The sequence below is a fragment of the Corvus hawaiiensis genome, chromosome 26, assembly GCF_020740725.1.
Source record: "Corvus hawaiiensis isolate bCorHaw1 chromosome 26, bCorHaw1.pri.cur, whole genome shotgun sequence".
Lineage (NCBI taxonomy): Eukaryota > Metazoa > Chordata > Aves > Passeriformes > Corvidae > Corvus > Corvus hawaiiensis.
In genome coordinates this window covers 24,956,246-24,981,966 of record NC_063238.1, presented here as the reverse complement: position 1 = coordinate 24,981,966, position 25,721 = coordinate 24,956,246, and the positions used below count along the sequence as shown (strand labels likewise).

The 25,721-nt window shown below is 35.4% G+C and overlaps 1 protein-coding gene across 49 annotated transcripts in view; it reads right to left on the bottom strand.

The window, feature by feature from the left end:
- The window catches only part of RIMS2 (regulating synaptic membrane exocytosis 2), a 456,084-nt gene that overhangs the window by 220,008 nt on the left and 210,355 nt on the right, over positions 1 to 25,721 (bottom strand). For 26 of the 49 annotated variants that reach the window (XM_048329132.1, XM_048329133.1, XM_048329166.1 and 23 more), the window contains one exon: positions 21 to 88. The exons of 21 other annotated variants lie outside the window; for them this stretch is intronic. In XM_048329132.1, coding sequence (XP_048185089.1) covers positions 21 to 88 — 68 coding nt within the window. Of the gene's footprint in view, positions 1 to 20; positions 89 to 9,648; positions 9,654 to 25,721 lie in introns of those variants that run through there. 2 more of the 49 variants (XM_048329159.1, XM_048329155.1) reach the window with 2 other exon arrangements.

Here is a 25,721-nt window from a genome sequence, read left to right as displayed (position 1 = left end):
TAAGGCTCCACATGTCTCACCAAAGACATTGGGGATGCCTCACTGCTATGCCAAGACGTATGGTCCAACCAGTTGTAATCCATGTCTCCTGTGAGAATCAGACAGACAAGATAGTGCAGAAAAGGAAAGGTGAAAGAAAGGACAAACAAAGATACAGTAAAATTGTAAAGACTTCTGATTATCCTATCTGATTCATAACCTCTGCCAGCAGGACTTGCAAAGGGCTTCCAAGAAAAAGTTCAGGCTCCAACAACAGAGTATATGGAATATGAAAAACAGTGAGGAAGGAGATACATTTGTGTGTGTCTATATTTGCATAAAATTACGTACAGTGTAAAACATCATTGCGCCAGGTTTATTAACCGTCCCTACAAAATTATTTACAGTAAATTAAATGAAAAGGCAAAATGTATTTCTAACAGAATATCCAGAAGGGAAAGCATTTAAATACAGAATGTCTTAAGGAACTTATTTCTTTGCTTCTCTAACACAAATTAATATTTTTTCTAATCACGTCAATAAAATACTTAAAACATTGGCACTCTATATTCGCTTTGCATTAGATGATGTTTTAAGGAAGGTTAAACGAAAAAAAATTCTAGAAACTATATTTAGAATAAAAAGCATATTAACTTTGATTTGTCTCCTGGTTAAATACAAGGACAAATTCTAGTAAGTACAGGTACCCCACAACTGGGAGTGTGTAGGGTTTTGATAAAACATATAAATATTTCATACAGTCAGAATTTAACCTCCATGGAAGACGTGGTAGAAAGAAAAGTTTGAGAAACAGTTTTAAAGAAGAGATCTAAATTAATGCTGCTGTCCAAAGAATTTGGGAATGACTCATGTATTTTATTAAAACATTCTCTTTTATGTATGTACTTTAAACACTAAATTATGCCCACACATTCTGCACTATTACGTTTCTCTCTTTTTTTTCCCCTCACCATTGTTGCTACACGTTACGTGAAAAGTATTTTGTTACTGCATGCTACATAATATTTTTACATGACTATATTCAGGAAACAAATGTTTCATTTTCTATCAAATTTGACCAAACTAAAGCAAAGTAGTTCTGGGTTTTTAAATACAGACCTCAAAAAACATTTTTCTATTTCTGTTACTTCAGACCCTGCTTTAACATTGCTCAACCTATTCCTCTGGAACTACATCAGTAGGGTGGTGAAATGTAACTAATAAGTCTTAGCACTGTCTTAACACTTGTCTAGAAAACTTTACAGAGAGGATGTGAAGATATGGCCTTATAAAACTACAAGAAACTAAGAGATGCTTTAGAAAAATAAAACAGTCTCCTTGGAGAGGTATCACAGAATTAACTAGGTTGGAAAAGCCCTTTGAAATCAACAATCCAACCTAGTATATTGTATATGTACAATGAAAAATATAATCTTTTTCCACTTGTTTCCTCCTAATATAGAGACCTGCACATGCTACATGGAAAAAAAAAATCGTCTCATTTTCATTTCAAAGAAGTAAATAGTCAAAATACAAAGGCTTTGGTTCAAAAAGATACTTTGAACTTATTCCCTTACACATTGTAGAAATATGTTAGCATATTAAATAGCTTTTTCTTTCACAAAAACAGTGTTAAAGTAACTTCATAAAGTTATTTTGAAGCCTTAATTCATTCATATTTTCTAAATAATAAATAAGCTGTAAATCTATTAACTATGTTTCTTGACTCTTGAAAAGAAGATAACATTTAAAAATCAGAAATTCTTACCAAAACTGCTTTGCCATGAATGTTAACATCTTGCCTGTATTACAGATAAAAGTGTGGCTATCCTGCTAAAGGAGAAAGAAATACTCTTTTGAAAGCTAGTAACATTTTGCTAAAGGTACTTCTGCAATGGAATTTCCAGTGCTACTTCTGCCTCCAGACATTGTTTCAAGGGGTACTGTGTGAAATCATCAGTGAGCTCATGAAGATCTAGCCCTTACTCATAAATATACGTTTAGAGATATCCAGAAGACAGAAAGAGTTCCTGCCTACATATTGCCTGTTTTACAAATTCCCTGGGGCCTTTCAGCACTGGTCCCAGGCTCATCTGTTGGTGTAGCTGGTTTCCACTTATTCCAAGTCCTCTAACCCATGTATTACTGTATGGTGCATCCACAAAATGTCTGTGTCCAAGACTAGATTCGGTTATTTTGCAAAAACAGTTACTCTTCATCAAATGATAATCCCTGGAACTAAACCTGCACAGAACACTTGCAAAATTGAGCCTGTTACCTAATCAAAGAACTCCCTCTTCTTGCTCTACCATTTTCCCTTCTCCTTTTCAAACAAGATGTAGAAGGCTGACTTTCTTTTTATTTGTTTCCCACAGTAACTACTAATTAATTGGCATTTATAAAATGAAAATTAGATTAAAATAACCAAGAACTCCATCCAAACACTGTTTTGGTTTTATCTGTGTAAAATAGGTAGTTATATGTTTCCAAAAATTATCATGTAAATTAGAAATTGTAAAGCCATTGTAGATCTTATAGATTTTGCCCTTAACACTGCATTACGTGATCTAAATGACAGGCATAAATACTATGCAAGTTAATAAAAGGATGGCTGTCTGGAAGCCCTGTAGTGTATTACATTTCTGTGAGAGACACGTATGGCTCAGTATACCTACAACTTTTTGAGATAAAATGAATGGCTTGATAAAATCACTGGACATAAATTTTTCAGTGCAAGTTCTATAAATATTAAAATCTTGACTAGGTAAATTATTTTTTAAATCTTGTAAAATTAAAAGTAATATATGTAAGGCACATAGGTTTTTGCCTACAAGAAAAAAAATTATAAGTAAATAAACAAAAGAAAATAAGGTAAAGAAATAAAAGTTAAACCACGATATTTTGTAACAAAGACACTGTAGTTTTAACTCTGAGTACCACAGAATGCATTTGCTGCTCTCTTAGAAATTTCTCTTCCACAATAGAAAACACTTTATTATTGATAATATATACATTTAGGGTATGCAGCAGAAATTACTCAGGAAGAAAATGTCACTCACAGATAAATTACATAAGCTATAGTATCAAAACCACCATTCACGGAAAAAAGATCTAATATATTACTAATTATATTATACGAACTTAGCTTATGCCATTATAACAATATTCAGATGCCTTGTGAGTTCAGGAGTGCAGCTGGATATAAAAAGGACATATGCGAGGTCTGCTCTTATTAATGTCAGTGAGTTCTGTGTGTATATGGAAAGCTGTGCATACATCAGTAACCCAGCCTTTCTGTAGAAACAAGGTTAAGCTGAAGCCTTTGTAACCTTACTGGTGTTCAGTGTGTTTTGCTTATTTTACTCAGACAAAACCAAACAGGAAGAGGAAAAGATCTTTTTCTTCCACGGTCAGGAACCCCCAGCAATGGGAACTTCCTGTAGCAATGGGAACTTCAAATGTCAGAGTATATTTTAGAAGACTTTTGGTGAGTTTCTGTTTCCCTGATATTTTAATGCTTGATTATGTAGGTTTTTGTTTCCTATAATGGGTTTGCCACACAGAAATATGGTAATTGAATATCTTTTATAAAGCATTAAGAATTTTGTAGCTAACCTACAAGGTGCATGTTTACTCTTTTTTGAGTGTTGTTTAAGTTCATCGTCAAATCCAAAACCATTAATCTTCCAAACAGGTTAGATATAAAGCACTCAATTTAATTGGCTATTCTACTCATACAGGGTAATTTGGATGCTCCGAAGTGCCCAAAATCTTCACAAAGGATATAGGCATAACCCAGGCCCTTTCTAAACCAAGACCTCTCTAAACTGTCAAATGTTTCCCTTAGTGAATTAAAAACATAATCTTTGAACCAAATAAACCAAAACCTTGTCCTCAAATTCAAATCTCAATGCCAAAAAGGACAGGTCATATAACTTTAAATTCTTCAGGCTGAGGAGACTACCTGATTACATAGTGTATACTGAGCACATACTTCTGACTACTTGAGCCAATAATGGTACTTATATATCATTACTCAAAACTGCGAACAATTTAACCTTGCAATTAAGTGAGTATATTCACCCTCCAAGCTAACTTCCAGCATAAGGGTACAGTGAGCCGAACACATCCTGTGTGTCTTCATCCTTCTCCTAACTGCACAACTCCCAGTGCAGCCCTGTACCAGAAGGCCTCTGGAGCAGAGTAAAAAGTGAGCTACAGCTATTGAAGAGCTTCCATTCCAGAAGGTTACTTTCTGTGTTTGCAATACTATCCATCTAGACTGCCACACAGTGGGTGACTCCAAAGGGGAGCTACACAGCTGAAATTGCCTGCAGGTGATTATATGAGTGCTTAAACAATTTGTCAGCTCTGGACATATCAGGGACATTCCAGCTTTTGGTGCAGGAACAAATGTAAAGTTGCCTGTCACACAGTTGATTGTAAAGCACAGAAATATTTTTCAACACAGTCACTGATGCAGTTTGAGCACTGATTACAAAAAGAAGCACCTTCTTGCAGGTCTTACAGTAGGCTTTGAAACTTCCTACCATGCATTTCAACATTTCTTGTTAGGAAATAATTACTCCTCTGGATTTGGCAACTTTTAACCTGTAACAACCTAGGAAAATGTCTGAAGGATCTGGTCCTACCAAAGCAAAAAAAGAGAAGCTGTTCTGTATGTAAAGGATATGAAATACATTTTGACTTTTAATATGTACAGAGAAATGCAGCAATTAGGAAAAAAAATGTATAAATCTTCATTAGTGAATAGCAAAGTGCTGCATTCCATGAGGTGGGTGAGTGAAAACCTGGGGGAGGCAGGAGGAGGTAACAGTGCATACCCATGTGGAAAGAATGATGACACTGACAGCATACAAGCATTGAATAGAGATGCTGCTATCAAAAAAATGTCTCTGGACCCCATGGATTAGTCTTTGAGAACTTAGAAATATCCTGAATTCCTCTGTTATTTTTATTTAAGGGATACTGTCTGGGGGAAAATCTTACTAAAATTGAAGACCCTGGTTTACCCCCAAAAACTGTGTAGCCATGCTTTGAACTACTACAAGGACTGATTAAAAGAAAAGATATTACTCTTGATGTAAAAACTTATCTAATGTAAAGGGGAAAGGGTTTCAGCATGTCTGTTTCATTCTGGCTCTCCTTCTGAAACTGAGACTTAGGATCACTATTAATAGAAGAATAGTTACTGAAAGTATTTTTTAATTTATGTTTTGCTGCAAGGATTTAAATTGCAGGAAAGACTTTCTTCAAAGTTACATTTTCTAGAACAAAATTATGCTCAGTCTGTTAGTCACATATATTTTGATAAATGTCTTTCCTTGGAATAAATTGAAAGAAAGCATATCAATATGGCAAATACATTTAGTCACAGCTCACTGCACAAACTAGAGGACCTTATACACTTACAATCATGTCTCTCATATGACACCTGAAGTGTGACCCTATATGTCACACCACAACCTCTATCATATGATCCAGTACACAGACTCACACTCTGGATCAACAAGTCAATGGACAGGTACTCTTTAGTTACAAGAAACAGTCAGAAATTTTATACTGTCCCTATACAGTCTACCACTGCCAGTTTGTCTTCTTATTAGGATTCAATTTTTTCAGATTTGCACACCTTTGTTATATACTTCCTGCCCCTTTAATAAGATCAGGGAAAACTAGAACTAATTCAGCATAATATCCTATGGATTTCTCTCTTGCTTGATTGTCTTTAACATTTTATCTTAGGAAGATGTTTACTCCAAATTACACTTTTGACCCTACTTGTAGCATTTTCACTTTTTCCCTTCTTCCTTCTTTTGTTACGAAATTTAGAGCCTGTGCCTGAAAAAGGAAGTTCTTTTGGCATAATAAAAAGGAAAACACACACTGGAAAGTTTCAATAAGACAGTATTTTTGGATCATGCCCAGCAGCAAGTAATCAAAAGCATTTTTTTACTCTTTTATTATTATTTTTAAAAGATGCCTATTTTCCTTTTTCTTCCCTTTTCACATCCACAAAGACCCCATATGTGTTCATGGGCTGACCTCACACATCTTCCCTGATTGTCTGTTTTAACCATGCATGTTATAACCATAACCATGTTATAACCATCCCTTCACCTTAGGGCTGCAACTGACATGTTGATCACAAGTTCTTCACCATCTCAGGCCTGCAACAAGTATCAGCAACATCAGCTTGCCAATACCTGAATGAGGGACTCATATAAAGAGGAAACAATGCAGCAGAGAAAAAAACCTTTTAATCCTATTAAAGAATCCCATATCTGGCCCTCATTTCCACAGCTTGGTGTTATTTAATGCTGTGATAATGTTCTCACCAACTAAAACCAAATAGCTCATTTACATGTTCTCAATGAGCACACCCTTTTTCACAGACTAGTCTCCTGAAAGTTTTGTATATAATGCACAGAGGAATTAACTGGTATCTAGAAGGTGAGAAAAAACCCTGTATTTCCTGAATCAATGAAATCCTGAATCAGAAAAATGAGTCATCTTGGAAAACAACTGCTAAGGAAGCACAGAAGATCCAATGGTTCTGTGATGTGTTGGAGTTCCTGCACAACTGGGAACCAAACTGCAAATGTACAAGAAATTCCTTCCTCAGAGTTTGAAACCAGTCCAAGCAAATTCAACTGTTTTGCTGCCAATGGGAAGGCAACAGTAAAACCTGACAAGCCAGTTGGAAACAAGCCTTATAGCCCCCTGAAAGTGAAGACAGTTCATAATTGGAGCACTATGAAAATTTGTGAGAAACAGCTGCAAAGTTTAGGAAACAGGTTTGGGGTTTTGTGTGCTCTCAGTACCTATTTCCATTAGACTTTTCTTTTTATTACCATTTTATATACACTCACCAAAGAAGGCTTGGTTAAACTGAAGAAATAAGTAGCTTCAGGAAAACTCTATTTAGCATTAGTAGACATATTTGCTTACGCAATTCACTTTGTGCTGGCTTACCCTATACTCAGCCTTCCAGAGATATACACTCTTTCTACATCCTGAAGTTGTAACTTTGCCAAAATGACTGTCAGAGTAGCTCCAACAAGGCTGCCTGGCATCTCCAAGTCTCAGGGCCATAGGACGTAATACGTATGTACTGAATCCTAAATGTGACCCTATTTCTATTTGGACAGACATAAGCTCTCTACCTTTGACAGGCAGTGTATAACCAGGTGCATTTTAATTCCTTTTAGCAATGGACATCTGTTGACAGGGAGCCTATAATAATGTTCTCCATTTGCATTGTTCCTTCTAATACTTATTAACAACAGAAAAAAGAAACTAACAGAGAAAAACAAACAAAAAACCTCCCTTATATTGTGTACTTATTTACTTTCAAGCTTTACTGCTTTGATGTCAACACTAATTATTACAGAAAATAACCCTAAGCTACTTTGAATCACTATATCTTAATTAATAAGTAAGCTTCAAGTTTGCATAGTGAAGACAACAGGAGACCAAGAAAGACAGCAAAGGAATGGATTCTTCATGAGGCATGCTGTCAAATTCACAAATAAGGACATGGACTTAACATGTCAGTTGTACTCATGACACAGCTGTACTAATTTCATCAAGGGAACTATCAGCCATAAGTAAAGCTGAAACAGTGAGCATGTCAGGAAGGAAAGTCTTCTTAGCTTAGCTTTAAAGAGACATATTTATTCATAACAGTTTCCTATCTTTTATCCCCAATGCTATGTAGAGCTAATCCTAATGAAAGGAGACATTACTAACATAGACATGGCTCCTATCATAGGCATGTCATTATCTAGAATCAATTTCCATCATCAGCCCAGCAGCCACCCATATATCATGACTGAAGATCAGCCAGTTGTTTCATTGATCACATCTTTTTCCTCTCTTTCCACTGCTTCCAGTCAAGATCACTGACATCTTGCTACCAAAAAGTGGTATTAAGAATTACTCATTTTGTGATTTTCAGTATGAGATAACCAATATACAAATAATATATCTATTTATCTAATAGAATTCATCAACAACAACAACAATAATAAATTTAAAATACAAAAACATTTAAATTTTTGAAGTGAAACAGTCTTATAAAATATTCAAGCCAATATCTAAGTTCCAGATACTTGCTGCCTTTTTCTGTTCAGTTACTAGATTTTGTTTGGGATGGGAAGATACCCTCCACTTTTACCCTCAGACATGGTTGTTATCCTATAAGGACAGATGACGGGAAGGTGTAATGCAAAAGAGGTCAATATTTTTAAGCATAGTATTACCAATAATTTCTCTCAGTGGGTACTGGAGAAGACTCTAAATTCACTCTAAATGTCTTGATCGCTGATAAGGATATGCACATTTCAGAATAGAAATAAAAATAACCTTTAAAAAATCCTCTGTATTACATGCTTGAACAACTAGTATTTGAATAGTAAATCACCATTCAGAAGTTAAGCTGATTTATTTTCTTGTCTGTAATTCTCAGTTGACATTATGCAAAAAGATATTGGCAAATTTCAAAATTCTACCTAACAATCAAGAGGGAAGTACAACTACTGTGGTAAATGTTACCTTTTGAAACTATGTGTAACAAAGAAACACAGCATTTCTTTACAAGTCATAGCAGGGGTTTCTTCTTTAAACCTGACCTAACACTTCACACATGGAGTACAAATGACTTTATGGTTGTCTAAACAAGTATAACTTTTAACCTGCTACCTTCTCAATACTAAACTGCAGGAGACACAACATACATTCACTTTACTTTTAAAATTATTTTCTTTAAGAAACAAGAGCTTAAGAAACAAGTAAGTCCAAAGTATCATCCATCCCTGGCAGCACACATGCCATAAATGATCTATAAATATGCAGTGCATCTGCTGATTCAGTAAGCTGTAATGGCAGCAAAAAAAAAAACAGTGCAAGAGGCTTTTACATCACCTTGACACTGCAATAAAAGCCTTTGTAAACTAGTAATTGGATCATTAATTACTGATCTCCCCTTTAGCAGTCATGATGAAGAAAGTAATTTGGTGTATGTAAAAACACCTATTGTTTTAGAGTTTGGTTACATGTTATTTTTGTCAAATCACTTTCTTTGAAGGAAATTAATTACCTCTTTAAAGAGGAACAGAAAACTTGAAAATGAAACTCCAGTGGATCCCAGAAGTAAAAATCATAATGAATTGTCCAATTTAGTTTCATACCTTCTGTGCACAGGCTTGACAGTGTGATACTGTATAATCAAATTAGTTCAGAGCAATGACCTGTTATACCTGGGTTACAGCTTAAAGAACAGATGTGCAAAAATAAAATACCAATGACTGTGGTTGTTTTTTAAGACACTTCATCACCATCAAGGTTATTTTGCTCATGTATACACGTTTATACATACATGCAGGAAAACTCCCATGCACCTTACATTAAGAGGAAGGCTAGGTTGCAAAATTAAATATTCAGAAGGTAAGGGTGGTATAAGACTTAGCTTGTCATGAAGCATTAATTTAGTCTCTATACAAATATATTTACATGTAATATTTCATAATACTATGGTAAAGGCCCCCATCCCCACAATCATCTTCTGTGCACAGAAAGAAAGGTGTAACTTAAAAAAGTTAATTAAAAAATAATATAGTCAATATCATTGTTTCCTCAGTTAATGACCTCTTTCACTAGTTACTGAATGTAATCTAAATGCAGATCTAAATGCAAAATTCTTTGTCTCCTGAGAGCTCTGGTGCTGTGAGCATGTTCTCCAGGAGTCAGGGTTGAATTCAAGGAATTGTTTCTTTGTGGACCATCTGCATAATGAAATGAACAGGATGCTACAATTACCCTCTTAAAATGAGCTGCTGACATACAGACATACCATCAAATACTGTGAAATGTTCCAAACAATTAGTGCCAAACTTGAGAAATATAGGGCTTGATTTTTCTTTAATATTTTCTAGGATTTTAGTTCTGCCTTTTCCTAGCTCTATTATACCCATTCTTAGAAAATGGCAAGAATTTACAAAAATCTACTCACCAAATAAGCAGTAAATTTTATTACATGATTAAAACAAACAAACAAAAAAAAATTCATCTTCCCAACATCCATCCAAGGCTGCTCATGTCCATGTATGCTGGATGTAAAATTCCTTTGAACAGAACTTCCTTAAGAATGTTCTTCAAAGAAAAACAATATGGTTAAAAATACGTTGTGGAGATACAAGGTTAAGATTGTTAAAGTAATAAATAGAGAGACAGAGATGTAATTTGCATTTTAAATTAACTTTGAATCCTAAAGAAAAAAAGTAGATTTCTTAATTGTAATTTGCACTGTCTTCATTATTTCAGAAGAATGTGGAACAGTGGAAGAAGTCTCCACAGAAGAATAGTGGATGTTAGCTCTGTAATTATTTCATTTCACTGAATACATAAAGAAGCACATTGCTCAGGGAGCTTTCCACAGTCAACAAGAACTACACTCATAATTATAGCCTTCATGGTAGCTGAAGCTGTAATAAAAATTACATAAGGGATTTAATCTCAGTCTTTTGTTTTTGTATGATCACAATTACCCAAAAATATATCTCCTGAGGCTAAATATTTCCAGAATGAGTTTAAGTAAAAGGTCAGTATTTTCCACTACTTTTCAAGGAAAATTCCCTCACATGCTCTACTTGTTCATGTTTAAATTTCTGGAAAGTTGTGATAAGAGGAGAAAAAAAAGCCGCAATACTTAATGCTTGCAAAACCATCAGGGAATTCCACCTCATAAATTTGGCCAGGCCCTACATCTCATTGCACAAAGCAGTCCTTCAGACAATGTAACTTGTGTGGCTCACAGCAAAAGAGTTTTTCAGAAGCAAACAAATTGTGTAGCAGAGCCTGGACCACCCTTCTCTTCTCCAGGCAGAAGAGCTATATTCACAGAATAGAAGGTGCATAATTGTGATGTACACACAGAGACTATACTGCTCCAAGAGAGGTCAGTAACTTACTCTTGTTACAAATGCATTAAGGACAACAAAGCAATGTGCTTCAAAAAGGCACCAATTGACTTCAGGTAGCGTTGTGTACAAATAACACTTGTAGTACAGCCATTTTCAAACCATCCTCTCCCTTGCTTCAGTTGCTCATTTCCTTAGGTGTGCACCTTAGTTGACAATATAATTTATCCAGATTAACACAACTCTTCAAATGAGAGGTTTTTTACATTTGTCTTGTGACTCTCAACTTCAGTTTTATTTTCAGAAAAACTGCTATTGTACTATCCTGCCTAAAGAAGACTAACAGGAAATGCACCATGTCATCTCCATGATCTGTCCAAAGACTTATGCACTTCACTCATGAACTACTTATTCATCTCTCTGCAGTATGAAGCTGAAAGTCCTGGGTGAGGAAACACAGCAAGAAGTATGAAAATTACATGCAAACAGTTTTGGTTGATTGTTTGGGATTTTTTTTAATTTTAAATTAAAGAAGCTGCCTCTTCTCATTATGCGTTCTCGATATCTCTGTCCAGGACTCAGACGTCAAAAAAATAGATGTGGGATCCAGCTGGCACAGGTGTCAACACAATGACCTTAACAGATATGGCCAACTGATTTGTAAACAACAGAAGGATCATTCCCTGATTTAAATCTGGCAGTGAACACTTGGAAATGCACCCATTAGTCCCTTGGAAGACTGCTCAGCAAAACACTTTTCTTTCCTGCCTGTGTCTGCTCAGCACAGACAAAATAGCATAGAACATCTTTGCTGTACTGTAAGAACTGCAGTCCTTGTCAGAGTGAAGGCTTTATAAAAATGCAAAGCATGAATAAGCTATAATAAATTTATTATGATTAGACTATTGTATTACCTGAATCTGACATTTTTTAAAAAGTGTGTGATAATATTTTACATATTTTACAGAGAATAGAAATTTTAACCTCAGTATTCTTCTGTTGCTGTTTATTATTATGAAAGTAAATTTGGACTATTCATATCTATCAGAAGAAAATAAAATCAGATTCAAATGAAATTTTGATTGGTAATTCTGAAAATATACAAATAGTGACACTATTAACATTTTTTATTTTGCATTTTATAATGGACTGTGATCTGTAATTCCCATTCTAGAATTTGTTGAAACAAAGAGATACCACAGGATTTTGCAAATGCAGAATCGGCTATGCTCGCAGCTATACACTGTACACAACACAAGCAGTTAATGACTTTTTAGGGTGACATTGCTTTTCCTGCTTTTCTTTTTTTTTTTTTTAGATCACCCTCTGTCAAATCTGATAAAGAACTGGAAAGTATGATATGCTTTGGGAATAACAACTTCGGCAAACTACACATCTCAATGAAAACAGTTACAGATTTTATCTGTTTCTCTGCTACAACTCAGCATCTTTTCTTTTTCTTTGTTGATTTCAAATGAGGTCTTATGCAAAAAAAAAGATGGGAAGATCTCTGGTTCCAACATTAAATTTCGTAAATGACTGTGTTATTAAGATGTTTCTTGTAACTTTCTTTATTGCTTGTTTTTGCAACATCCTTTCTTGTATAAGCAAAGTATAATAAGGAATTTTTTATTTCTTGGAGTAAAGTCAGAAGCAACAAAAGCTCATAATAAAAAAATATCATATTCCCTGGCCTTCATATTTTTCCAAGTATTAAACCTCACTGCACTTTTTCTTTAATTTCAGGTACTGCACACACCAAGAATTTAGTAGGAGTTTGTCTGTTCCTAGGAAGAATAAAATTTCAATAGGATCCTTCAAAGCCTTTTACTTAACTATCCCTTGCAAATCATAAAATCTTTTGTACTTATTTCCAAAAACTCTGCCACATGCAATCAACATCATGTAATCAGACATGGGAGTTAAATAAATGGTTGAATGCAATCCTAGAGAGAGACAACTTTGGATACAATTTTACTCAGCTACTTGTCTCAACTTGTATCAAACCATGAGGAAAGTTCCTGAGCCAGTGCAGTGCCATAATCTTCTCACTGGCAGCCGCTGCTTTCACGCTTGATTCTTCATGTCCCTGAACATGACAAGGAAGCATTCCAGGTGACACCTTACAGTAAGGCACAGCTTATGAGTTACCAATCCACAGGGTAACAGAAGACCAACGTGACCACTGACCTCATCTTGACAGCTTGGATACACTGAGGAATGGGAGCTGTCTCATCTAAGACAGGCATAATAAAATAGTTGACTCTGCAAGATTCATGCACTTTTTAGCTTCTGTGGAAACTGTCCACTCCAGCAACAAACACTTCAGAACTGTTGTGTAACCAGCAAACTGGGTATGGTGGATGTCAAGACTGCAATTCTTTCCCTGGTTTAAAGGCCCCCATCAGGAGAACTCGGGGGCAGACAGCACAAGAAAGTACCGGTGCGGATTGTTCTTCCTCAAACACTGTATAACAAAGGCAGACATTCCACATTGGAGACTTCAGGCCCTGTTCCCAGCCCTGGCTTTGTACAATGCCTTAGTTACTTAATCTGCTAGAAGAGATTAATCATAAAAAGAGCAAATTTGGGAAAGCTTTGAACACAGAAAAGGCGTTATGAAGTCAATGTACAGGAATGAATAAGCGCTAATAGAAAAGGGTGAAATGTGTATCACAGTTTAAGAATTTAGAAGATTTTGATTTTTGCAAATTTTACAAGACCCAGAAGAAGACTGTCACACAGAAAGTCAAAAAAGCAAACCTGGCAGTTAGAGGAAAGTGAACTGAATACAGGAAAAAAATCGATCTTTTGCTTTGTTTAAATGCTTTGTGCCTGAACAGAACTCAAATTTTAGCAAGTGACCCCCGACTGAAATCTAATAATTATAAAAATAGTTAGCTGAAATGTGGATCTTCAGTTTTTCCCAAAAGAGTAATGAGCAAAGAATTCAAAATACAAGGAATCTGAATGCAAACTTTGTTCTGACAGTGATCCATTGATTTCCAGTCCATAAAACCAAGATAATAAAGCTTTCTTCCACTTATAAAGGAATGAATGCAAGCCATTCAAATACTACTGTGATGAGTGCTCTGCAAAGGACCATTAAAAAATTGGAGACTTAAAATAATCCAGGCTCTTTTAGTAAGAATTAAAAGAATAAATGTGTCTCATTTCTCCAGATACCATCCATTCCCTACAATAAAAAGGGAGATGCTGAAAAAGGACCATGGAGTAATAAGCAAAAAGAGATTGGTAACAATCATTTCAGGAAGCAAAGTATAGCTGACCACGAAATCTAGTTACTTAAATTTTTAAATTCATATATGATTCTGAAACACAACATTAAAAGGAAGAAGCAATGAGAAATGGGCTCTGATTCTGTGCACAAAGGAGCAAATACCTTCTCAAAGGTGAATGCCCAGGGCTTAGATTCATCCGGCTGATATGCAGAATCTTATTTTTTCACATTGTGAATTTAGTTTTCAAGAGTAACCTTAATTTTTTACACCAGTAACTTTTTTTAAAAGCTCTTCTTTACAGTTCTTGTTTGCTTTTGAGTTAAATCACATTCTAATAGGATAATTCGGAAAAGAGAAAGAAATTATATTTAAAAATCACCTAGTTCACCTATTTCACATAAAGATAACATAAATTAAATTAGTCTGTGTATAAACAAAATAAAAGAATAAATAAATGTGGTGACAGCTATGATGTTTGGGAGTACACATACCTACTTTTTTACTTAATTCAGATATTGTTAATTTCAATATTTAAAAAACATTCATTATATCTTAGCAAGTATTATGTGGTATTTACCAACATCAAAATACTGTTCTTAGTACATATTTGATATCACCCAGAATGCTGTCAGATTGCATTGCAAACACAGATGTGAGAAAGAATCTGGTCAGCATTTTTCACATTGTCTTTATGGAGTAGTTTATTTCTTCTGGCTTAGGAAAATACTTGGCTTTGTTTTATATAGATATAGCACTTTTAAATAAGTGTTAATGGGGATTTTTTGTTTTGTTTTCTGCTAACATTAGAGAAATAAGGATCATTGAAACAGAAGTATGCCCATTAATTAAACTACATTAAATACATTGAACATATTTGTGGACACACTTTTTTTTTTTTTTTTAAATTGAGAGGAAAAATGTGTTTCTTCATATACTAAATTCTCATTTTTTAATTTATAAAAATTCTAATACATCACTTTCATCTGACAAGAGTAATTATTTTTATATCTTGAAACACTTTGCCTTTGGTGACTAGGGTCACATGAGTTATACGATGCCAGAATGTGCATTATTACAAAAGCCTTATGTGAAAATTCACAAATTTTTGGTCTTTCTATAAATTAAATACAGCAGCTAATGCTGTATTTAATGGAATTTTTCCAGAACTTCACCATTAAAAAGAGCTGCTTACAGTAAAACAATACACATTTTTCAGATGTTGAATACTGTTTTGTTAATCAGTTCTGCATCAATTGTTTTTATTATGTAGCTCTTCCTCACACAATGCACATAAATCCCCAGCCTCTTTCTCATTAGAACTTTCTCTAAAATCTGCACTATATTGTGCACACTATGGAGAACACAATGCACTTGATAAAGAAAAATGATAGCATTATATCTGCTTCAACATTACTATAAACAGTCAACATTTTAAAATATTACCACACTGTTTCAATACTTACTCCAGGAAATTTATTTCCGATTATTTCATATTACCATATTGTTCATATTGTTTGCTGCTGGGAGAATATGGAGTAAGTTATAAACAAGCTCACTAGATTTCTAGCTTTGACTACGCATTAACATTATACTTAGTGAAAAAGATAATCATAATCAATATAAATGCCTCCAAAGGAAATAGAAAAATTCTCAGCTGACTTCTGAATTCATGACTTGCATATTTTGCCCTTTGCTCTGCCTTGTTCATTATTTATGACTCAGGATAACAGATACCAGGACACATTAACATTTCAAATTGAAAAGAAATTTCAATTTTTGTACCCTTTCCTACCAGTGGAAATACTTCTCAACTACAAGCAAAAAGCGTCTTTGTGCACATATTAAAATCTTTCCCCAAAGCAAGTTCCATACTTTAGTGAAGAGCATTCAGTAAGCCAACATTAGGTATCACATGCACTTGCCATGCTGGATTTCCACTCTCAATTGCTGGTATTTTTTAGCCATTTTCTTTGCAGTGTTGTAAAGGCCTGAATAGGAGGCTGGGTAAAAGACACCTAGCATATAATTTCTTAGGAGCTGGCATAAGTGGAAACTCATATAATTTTAACTTTCAAAACAAGAACTTCAAAAAGTCACCTTTGCCCAGAGAAAAAGCAAAAGTTGCCAATGAACATCACAAATAGAACTAAGACTTCCAGTCATTGCTCAGCTGAAAGGAACTTTAAAAATGTGAAGCTCCATACTGAACTCTCGATGATTTCTGGATGAAATCTGCCCATACTGCAATTTTAAAAGGCAGTTAGTGTCACTGTTTTCACAGGAAAATCAGCCTGTACCTCAAGAGCCTCTTCAAGCTTGTACAACTCCAGCTGGAACTTGCTTTGCAAGCAGAACTTTTCTGAAGTTTGGCATTGAGAAATAAACCCTCTCCTTCTCCCAGCTCTATGGGGTGTTTACAAGGAGCACAGCAAAAAAAGATTAGTGAAGAGATTTGACTCTTTGAATGGATGGCAGGTCTTTTCACCAAGATGCTAATTTTAAAGTCATCTTTCAGAGGAAATAAAACACTTTTTTTTAGCTGTGTCTAAAGAAGAAATAATACAACTGATATTAAACAAATATATTGTGCTAAGGATACAATCTCATAAGATTCATGAACACTTTGCTACTTTTCTGAATTTCTACATTGAATGAGAAAGTAACTTCAGAGTTTATTTGTTCCCCGTATTTTTATTTACTTATAAATTTGACGTATAAATCAAATAATAATAGGACTCACCACTAGGCGTAGTGAGATATATGAAAACAATTCTTGTTATAAATCATGACAGTCAAAAAACAAATAAGAAATGGCAAATGCTTTGTTAGTGTCAAGTTCTCTGTTTTGTGTCTACTTTCTATTTCTTTAGTTGTGAGTTCTGTGTAACAATGCAGAGATGTAAGTAAAAACAGGTGAAGTGTATAGCAACCTTACATTATTGCATAGTATACAATCTGCATTTTCTAGTGACTTAATGCTTAGGAAACATTTCTAAAACTTTGGATTCTTCTGGCTGTTCTTGAATTTACTGATGCTAGTAAATTTTTTCTTTTGAAATAATAAAAAAAATATTCATATTGCAATTCATATTGCAATGAGCACCTTAACAGATAAATCTCTCTGGTATAACGGACTAATTTCATATATTAAAAAAATTGTTTTAAAATATTGGTAGCATGCAACAAGGATTTAGAGCATCACCAGGGCCACTGTCACATATTTGTCTATTTTCTTCATCAAACTCCAGTACAGCAAATTTCACCCTTAAATCTCAGAAAAAACATCCTATAGATTCATAGAATAGTTTAGATTTCAAGGGACCTTTAAAACTCCCCTAGTCTAACCCCACTGCAATAGGCAGGGATATTTTCAACTGCGCGGCTCAGAGCCCCAACCCACCTCACCTTGAAAGTTTCCAGGGATCCCCATTCCCATCTACCACACCTCTGGGCATCCTGTGCCAGTGTTTTACCACGCCCTTTTTAAAAACTGTCTTCCTTTACTCAATTCAAAATTATGGCTCCCAGGAAAAACAGGTTTGTCTCTCAAGGCTTTTTCCAAATAAAAATTAGAAAAATATAAATACTGTTATTGAAAGTGCACAAGCAAGAAAAATACTTTCTTCTTTATTTCTTTTTTAAAGTTTTGTAATATATACCCAGCAGAATTTGTTCCAGGTATTTACAGGTCCTCCATATAAATGTGGACTTGCTTCAAAGTCAGATATTTAAATATTTATTACTTAACAATTGTTTTTCATTCATGCTTGTGCCTGATATTAAAATTTTCCATCAGCTTTAGTTTTTCTGTTGTTTTACTTGAGAAGATTTTTTAAGAAATCTGAGTCAAATGACCACTTAAAACTTACACAAACTATCATGTTCAGCTTCTATTGGCTTCTAGCAGAAAAATCTAGTCTGCAAGCATTAGTCTTTACATGAAAGCGGCTGAGCATTTGCATTTTTTAAAATAGGTTACCTTGAAGGTGCTTAGGTTAACTGGATTAATTTTTTGTAATTAAAACACAAATCCTCACTCTGATGCATATGAGAGATTTCCTACAAAATTCAGGGAAGCCAGAAATATTCTGACCAGATGAATTCAACAGAAAATAATCCCATTGTCTAGATCTTCATGCAAACTCTTCAAATACACATTTAAAATAAAAATTTATTTAAAACTTAAATGTAGGAAACACACTAGAATCAGACAATTTGATGGCTTTATAATCAATTATAATGCCTCTCTCAACATATAAACTGAAACTTGGCTGCACCTGAAAAAGGAGCAAAACTCTCACTGAGTGCAGAGTCTAGATTTCTCTACTGCAGAGCAACGTGGAGAGACTACTGGCCATCAGGGATCTGCAGCTCTCACCTTGTCATCCTGGAGACAAAACCTTTGCTTTCAGACTGCTTTACTCACCACAGCTCTTCTTGCTGATTATCTACATGGGTCAGACCAGAAACCTGTGAGGTCATTGGCTGAGTGAACCTGAAACAGCCTTCAGGAATACACTCACAATCACTGTTACATTTTCTCCTGCACCACACTCAATTTCCTTTTCTGTCATTTTCTTGACTTCTATGTAACCAGTTCTAAAACTGCCCAGCTTTTGAATTGACTTCATGCTGCCACCACCATCACAACTAGTATGAGACACTCAGACATAGTTAGCAATATTGTCCAGACTGATAGCAAAAGGAAAGGAAGAGAAAAGCAAAGCAATTAGTATAACCCCAAATGAAAGTCTGGAGATTAAAGCCTACCTATTCTTAAGCACTATATTTTCATATATTTATTTATACATATTCCTGTACCTATTGCACCAAATAAAAAAATCACCAATGGGAAAGGAGTTTTCCTATTTGTTTTTTCTGTTTTTTCAAGAGTACTATGATCCTAAATTGAAGAAATAAAGTTAGCAAATATAAATGAGACAAAAAACCTCATTTTTTTACCTCTCCTTTTCCCCAGCAGTAACAATTTGCACATGTGAGAGTCCCTTAAACAGAGATTTTTTTCTTCTGAGGATGTTATGGAATATGAAAGAAAAAGAGTCGTTCATTATTTCCCTTGAATATTACAGTCATTTACCCATTTTCTGGTTTTGACTGTAGATATTTTAGATGTCAGTAGCATCAACTTTGAAAAAAATTTTTCTGTGGAAGAAAAACCTTTTTTTAAAGGCCTACAAACCATGAAGAGCTGTTCTATTGCTGCAATGGTGAAAGTAAAGTGGTACCTTTACACATATTATTCCCATCCTTAAGGCTGGTGATGTCCCGTATTTTGGGTGAAGGAGGCAGAGGAGATGAAGATGAGGGCTAAGGATTCAGGGCCAGGTTTGTTGCTCCTGCTTCCTTCAGGCCATGACTGTCACTGCAGCCTGAGGTGATCACTCAGCTCATCCTCTCCCTGTCTTCAGCAGCAACCACTGCACCAAACACTAACCTCTCATACAGCAGCAACAGCAAGCTCAGCATGAAAAATAATCAACTGGGCAATTTCACCAACCTTAATTATTCTGGGCTGCTGCCTACTTAGATTAGTCCTGAAAACCATCCAAGACATTATCTACACAATCAGCTGCAAAGTCCGACATGCTTACTTCTTCTACCACTTCTGCCAAAGATGCACAAACAAGCCCTCAGCTGGAAAGGGCATAATTGTATTTATGCAAACTGTGATCATGCTGGTAACCCCAGCCACTCTATTGAGCTTGTTATCAGTCACACACTAACGTGTAGAAGCAGCTGTTGGCAAATGCTGCTCTAGTTCAGAGAACACAAGGGGCTGGCATTTACCTCTGAGGATACGTTCAATTGCTAATTTTACTCATTTGCATCTTGTTAGAAATTCAAGCCAATCCAAGTAACAGAATACATCAATCTTAGGAACACAGAAATTTCAGTTCTTTTCAGCAAACATGAAATACTTCATTTATTTTAATAGTCTCAATATGTTACTTCTACATGAAAAGGTGTTGCAAAACATGTGATGTTAAGTTTATTGAGTATCCACAGTTTGCATAAACTCTATTTTTTACTGCAGTCCACTGCAAGTACTTTAAAATAGAGAATATCTTCACAAAGCATTTCAGCCTGTGCTCCTTCAGGTTGGTGTTATCTGCTCACACTTTCAGGAAGGAACGTGAACTCAGCACAAACCCTCCCTGGCATCAGCCTGCAGCAGGATCCGTTGTGCCACCAAAAGCTCAGTGTTTACCACGTAAGAGCTGGCAAGGGACTCTTTTTCCACTTCTCACCCCATCCCACCAGCGAGGAGGCTGAGGGTGCACAAGAAGCTGGGAGGGGACACGGGTGAGACAGCTGGCCCCAGCTTGTTGTCCCCAGCAAGGTGCCCCATAGCATACAATGTGTTGGTCAGTAATAAAAACTGCAGGGGAAGAAAAAAAAATCTGAAAGAACAAAAGTTCTTCTGCAGCCCAGAGGAAAAAGACTTCATGTCTGTTCTCACTCTTTGGAAAATGCATTAATCAAGAAAGGGATGATGAATCTTTTAGCTCTTTTACTTTCTTTCTTCAGTACTTGACTTTCAGTTATCATAAACCTCATTTTTTCTCTTTTAAATATTATCTGTGTCATCAAATCAATACAGCTTTCAGATTTGATGTAGTAAAATATTGTATTGAACTTCAACAGTCATGAACTAAGTAATTCCAAATAAATTTCCCATTTTCAAGTATATAAAAATATTTAATTAATAATTTGAACCTAATTTATGAATCTATATTTTCTCCTCATATAATTTTAGAACTGCCTCCCCTCACTGATTTTAAATTCACCAAGCATCTTTTTCTAATAAAATAAATAGTTAAATTATTACATCATATAACTTACTCTCTCTTATTACTGGAATGGTAATGATAGAAATAACCCTTTTCTTCTGGTTTCTTGGATCCTCATTTTAAAGACCAGGAAAGTACTTTCTCTAAATGCAATTGGTTTTGAAATTTTCTTCCAACAAAACCTATTGTTCTCTTCTCTGTAGATCTTTTCCTATATAAAAATTTATTTAATATTTTTATTTAAAAAACATTAATCCATTTACAGGTTTGTTAGCTCACAACATCTAGAAGACTACGCTGAAAACCTAAAACAAATCAGCCAGTTCATGAGGCACATAGCAATGCATACTCTCAAACATAAATATCATTCTATAATTAAAACACAGTATAATCTGTTCTTCTTATTTCTTCACATCTTTTAAATTCAAAACTTCTCATATTAAAAGATGGAAAAAACATCTAACTGAACTCCAGAGCAAAGCAGTTAGGAGATGTGTTTAGGCATTGAACATTGAACTATTTTGTCTTTTTTAGGTAGGCTCAGTCCTCATAATTATTAATGAACATGCATTCAAGTTTAATGAGATGAAGTTTTACCATTTGCAGCAATCCTAGGAGCCCAGATTACATACAGTTATGAGTGTTGCTCTCTATTTCTGTTTACACACAGTCTTACGCAAATGCAGAAGGTTATACTTTAAGATTAATACCACTGACTTTACCAGGATGATTTAGAATGCATAAAAATTTCGACTGTATCTTTCAAGATGAAGGTTTAAAACACATGCAAGGCTAGATGAATGCTTTGAATGTAAATCCTCACCTTAAATGACAACAGGAATCATCTATTTAAATGAACTATTAAGAGACATCATAGATTCTCATATCTCCTTCACACAAATGCTGGATGCCTTTCAAGAAATGCCCTTTGATCAAGTACGAGATGTTCTTCAGTAATACAAGTTATTGAGCTCGATAACAAATTAACAGCATGTCACTTAATGGACTGTGATAAATAGCAGCCTGTATTAGATGTTGTAATGGTAATTATTCATTCTAAATTCTGTGAAGCTTTAAAAACAGTTTAGAAAAAAAACAGCAGAAACACTCCACAAGTCTTAAAGCAGAGCTTTCCTGCTTAATAAAGCATTGTCAGTTGACCAAGTTAAACTCTAGACAGCACTATATTGGTTCTATCACAATAGTACCTAAAAGCAGCAGTCAAGGATTAGGACTCTCTTGACTATTCCTCAGCCTGTAATTTGGAAATGCAGCTACAATTTCATGCTTATGTTTTTATCATAAATAGTTCACAAGTACATGATCCGATGGGGCTGTCTAGTTCAGCAAAATCTGCTTTATTTTTGCAGGGAATATAACAGCCAAAGCATTTGGTGGATTATGCTACGTCATACCAAATTTAAACCTCTGATAGGCAGGCAAGATCCCTGGCCTTGAAAAAGACCTACTATGCACTCCTAAGACATCCAAGCGGGCTTAGCGAGGCTTCTGATGAGCCAGCCGGAGTGAGAAAGTTTTGGGGTAGCTTAGAAATGAAAATGCCAGCTACTTAGCATATACTTGTGGAACCAAAATACTTCCACACCCCAGCAAGGCTCACCTAATCAAGAATAAATTGGAGAGGCAAAAGTATGTATCTACATTTCTAGTGGACACTAGGGCATCACAAGCTGATGTGATACAGTCCAGTCACAGCTGTGCAACACTTGAACTGCAGCTGTATCCACCATGAATCACACTGAGACCCTGGCCACTCTGTCCTCCAAGAACAGTAAAGCATTTGGGAGCTGTTATATGTGTAACTCCAGTTACAGATAAAATAAACAAACCTCATGAAGTAAGATCTACAAATGGAGATCCAATGTGGGAGACAAAGAGGTCCGTGTGTCTTGGTTCCCCATTGCTACAATCCAAAGCCTAAAATGCAGGGGATAACTCAAATCCATCAATCATCTACAACTGAGTTGAATTCCCTTTTGTCATTTGCTATTAGACAATCCATTTGAAAATTATTTACAACCCCTCTAGACAAATATGATTAGAAGAGATCTGGCAACAGTACTAGCTGCAATCATACAAAGATAAATCTTTAATAACATCTACTCTTACAGCAGAAGAGTTTTCAAAAGGAAATTGGAGAAAAAACATTCAGCTAGAAAGATCTAAAGAACAACAAATACTCAGAAAAATATAGAGCAGCTAAAAGAAGAATGATGAAATATATTAAAAACTAAAAAGTTATTGAAATTCATTTCACAAAATGCAGTTTCTGAAGTTTTGCTTTTTGAGCTTGCTTACCCCATTGCAATAAACTGCAATAAACCATGCAATAGTGAAGAGACAGTTTCTATGGCTTGTTATTGCCAAAGAAATCACTTAATAATGTATTTTAGTGCATTTCTGCCAGAAGTCTTGACTGTAGGAATTTACTTAAGGAACAATATTTTTACAAGTCAAAATAACTTCTGATAGTCATCTTAATTAAATTTCAGAAAGTACTATCTGAAAAATATTTCTCACCAGCCAACATAAGGAGTCCTGGGGTCAGCAGGATGTAGAAGACATATCAAGAATACAAAATATATAGTCTTTCCTTTGTAATCCTGTACAGCCTTGGTTCAGAGCAGTTAAAGGGAAAATCCTCTTGTGGAGTATGCAAGACAATCCCTTAGGAAAAGTCCCTATATATTGCAGTGATACACAGGAGCCTCAACAAGTTCTGCAGAGCCATAGATATTAGCAACCGAATACTAACAATTCTCTCCTAACCCTCTGTGAATTGTGATTTTTGTTCAGAGGATTCTAAAAACTCTCTGTTGGTATTTTTAGTGACATAAAATGCACACCTCAGAAGGAAGGTGATGCACCACTTCAAATTAGTGTCTTAAGTGTTTTAACATGGACAAAACAAGTCATTTTCCTGTGGACTCACTCCAACATGGCTGAATTGCATTTTCTGAATTGTTATGGGGTTTTAAAAAAAAAAAATCAGCCTGCCACACAAATCCAGCAAGGAAAACTACAGCACAAACAACCAAGTCTCACTGATACAGAACCTATAGACAAAGTAGGAAGTCTGAGACAGTGCGGCAACCTGGTTTTTTTCAAACAATCCAGGTGACCTGCAACTGTTATCTATAATTAGCAACAAAATTATACAATTACAATGTACTTTCATAGTACCTCTTATTGCACAATTTACTGTTGTCAATAAAAAGCGAACTTCAGCTTCACACAGCTCATGTAAAATGCTCAGCGATCTGTATCTGTGCAGAGTCACTGAAGGTCAGTGCCTTCATAGGGTGATGGGATTTCACACTCACACAACACAAATGTAAATGCCTCAAAGAGATAGGGCACTGTGTACAAGCCTCTTTCCAGATATTTTAAAAGAACAAAGGTGTTGACTAAGCATTCTGTGCTCTCATTGAATTTCACAGACACACTGAGACTTTACAGCTTTTGAAAAATAAAGCTTTTATCTTCCCCTGCAACACATGTTGTCTAATCATCTGATATACTGGGAAGTGAACACAAGGAAGGTGTTAGTATTAATATTAGCAAATCAGAATATTAATGTTTTACACCCACTTTTTAGTTACTTTGTACAGATAAAAAGAGAGGGGAACAACAGAAAATCAGACTCAGAAAATGTTGAATGAGAATCATGTCAAGATGCCTTAATGTGCATCTATTTTTGCTGCATTTTTTCTTTCTTACAGAAGACTACTGGTAAAAAATGCAACATTAAATAAATAATATATTTTTCTGGTACGAAGTTTGCCACAACCATCTATTTTGTGAACTTATCTACAGCAGTAACACAAAGTATTGGCATTTTGCTAGATGCTTGTTCTCATCTTACACAGGTGCCGTAAAGGATTCTTATTTGCACAAGCTTACTGCTTAGAGAAGTCATCTTGCAGAGGCCAGGGCTGGAAAGCCGCTTATCTCACAGGGTATCTGTACACAAGCAGAGCCTCCGTAGTAACAAGGACATGGGCACAGCAGCCCAGCACACACTCACCATGTGAATATTTACCCAGGGTCTCAGCAGTCAGCACTCTGCAGCTCCAGCCATTAGCACATTAACTACTGCCCTCAAAACTAGTTCTCATCTGTCAAGATGAGCTGCAGTCATGCTTTGGACTGCAGTGCAGACCTATCTTTAGATAAGGTATGCAGTTGCAGGTTTAGGAAAATAGGAATACCAAGAGGCTCTCACCTACTCTGTCATCTCTCAAGCCGTCACATACATCATCCTTTATAATTTGCAATTTTGCCTATGATGTTGCCAGCATTGCTTGAAAGTCATACTATTATTTACTGTTTCGTGCAAATGTGGTTCATTAGGCAGCTGAGTTATCTAACAGCTCTTTGTCACTGGACAGGGCTCTCATTCTTCTCCATGCTGCTCCCAGAAGTGTGACTGGGCTCTTTTTGGCCATTCTGGCAAAGGTGCAATATGCCATAGTAATTCTTCAGCTTACTAAGGTGAAAGGAATGTGTTCATTTGTTGTAGAAGTTTAGTTTCATACCAGTGTAGCCACCTAGAATGCCTCACTAAAAATCAGGTAAATGATGGATTTGGTGCAGATCAACAATCATGAGATAGGATGAAAAATAGGGCTTTCATTCCAGACAACGAGCTTCTGGCTCCCCTCAGTTTGCCTTAGTGAGCCACACCTCAAGACAAACCCTTGTGTTCTCAGTATCTTGAAGTGGGA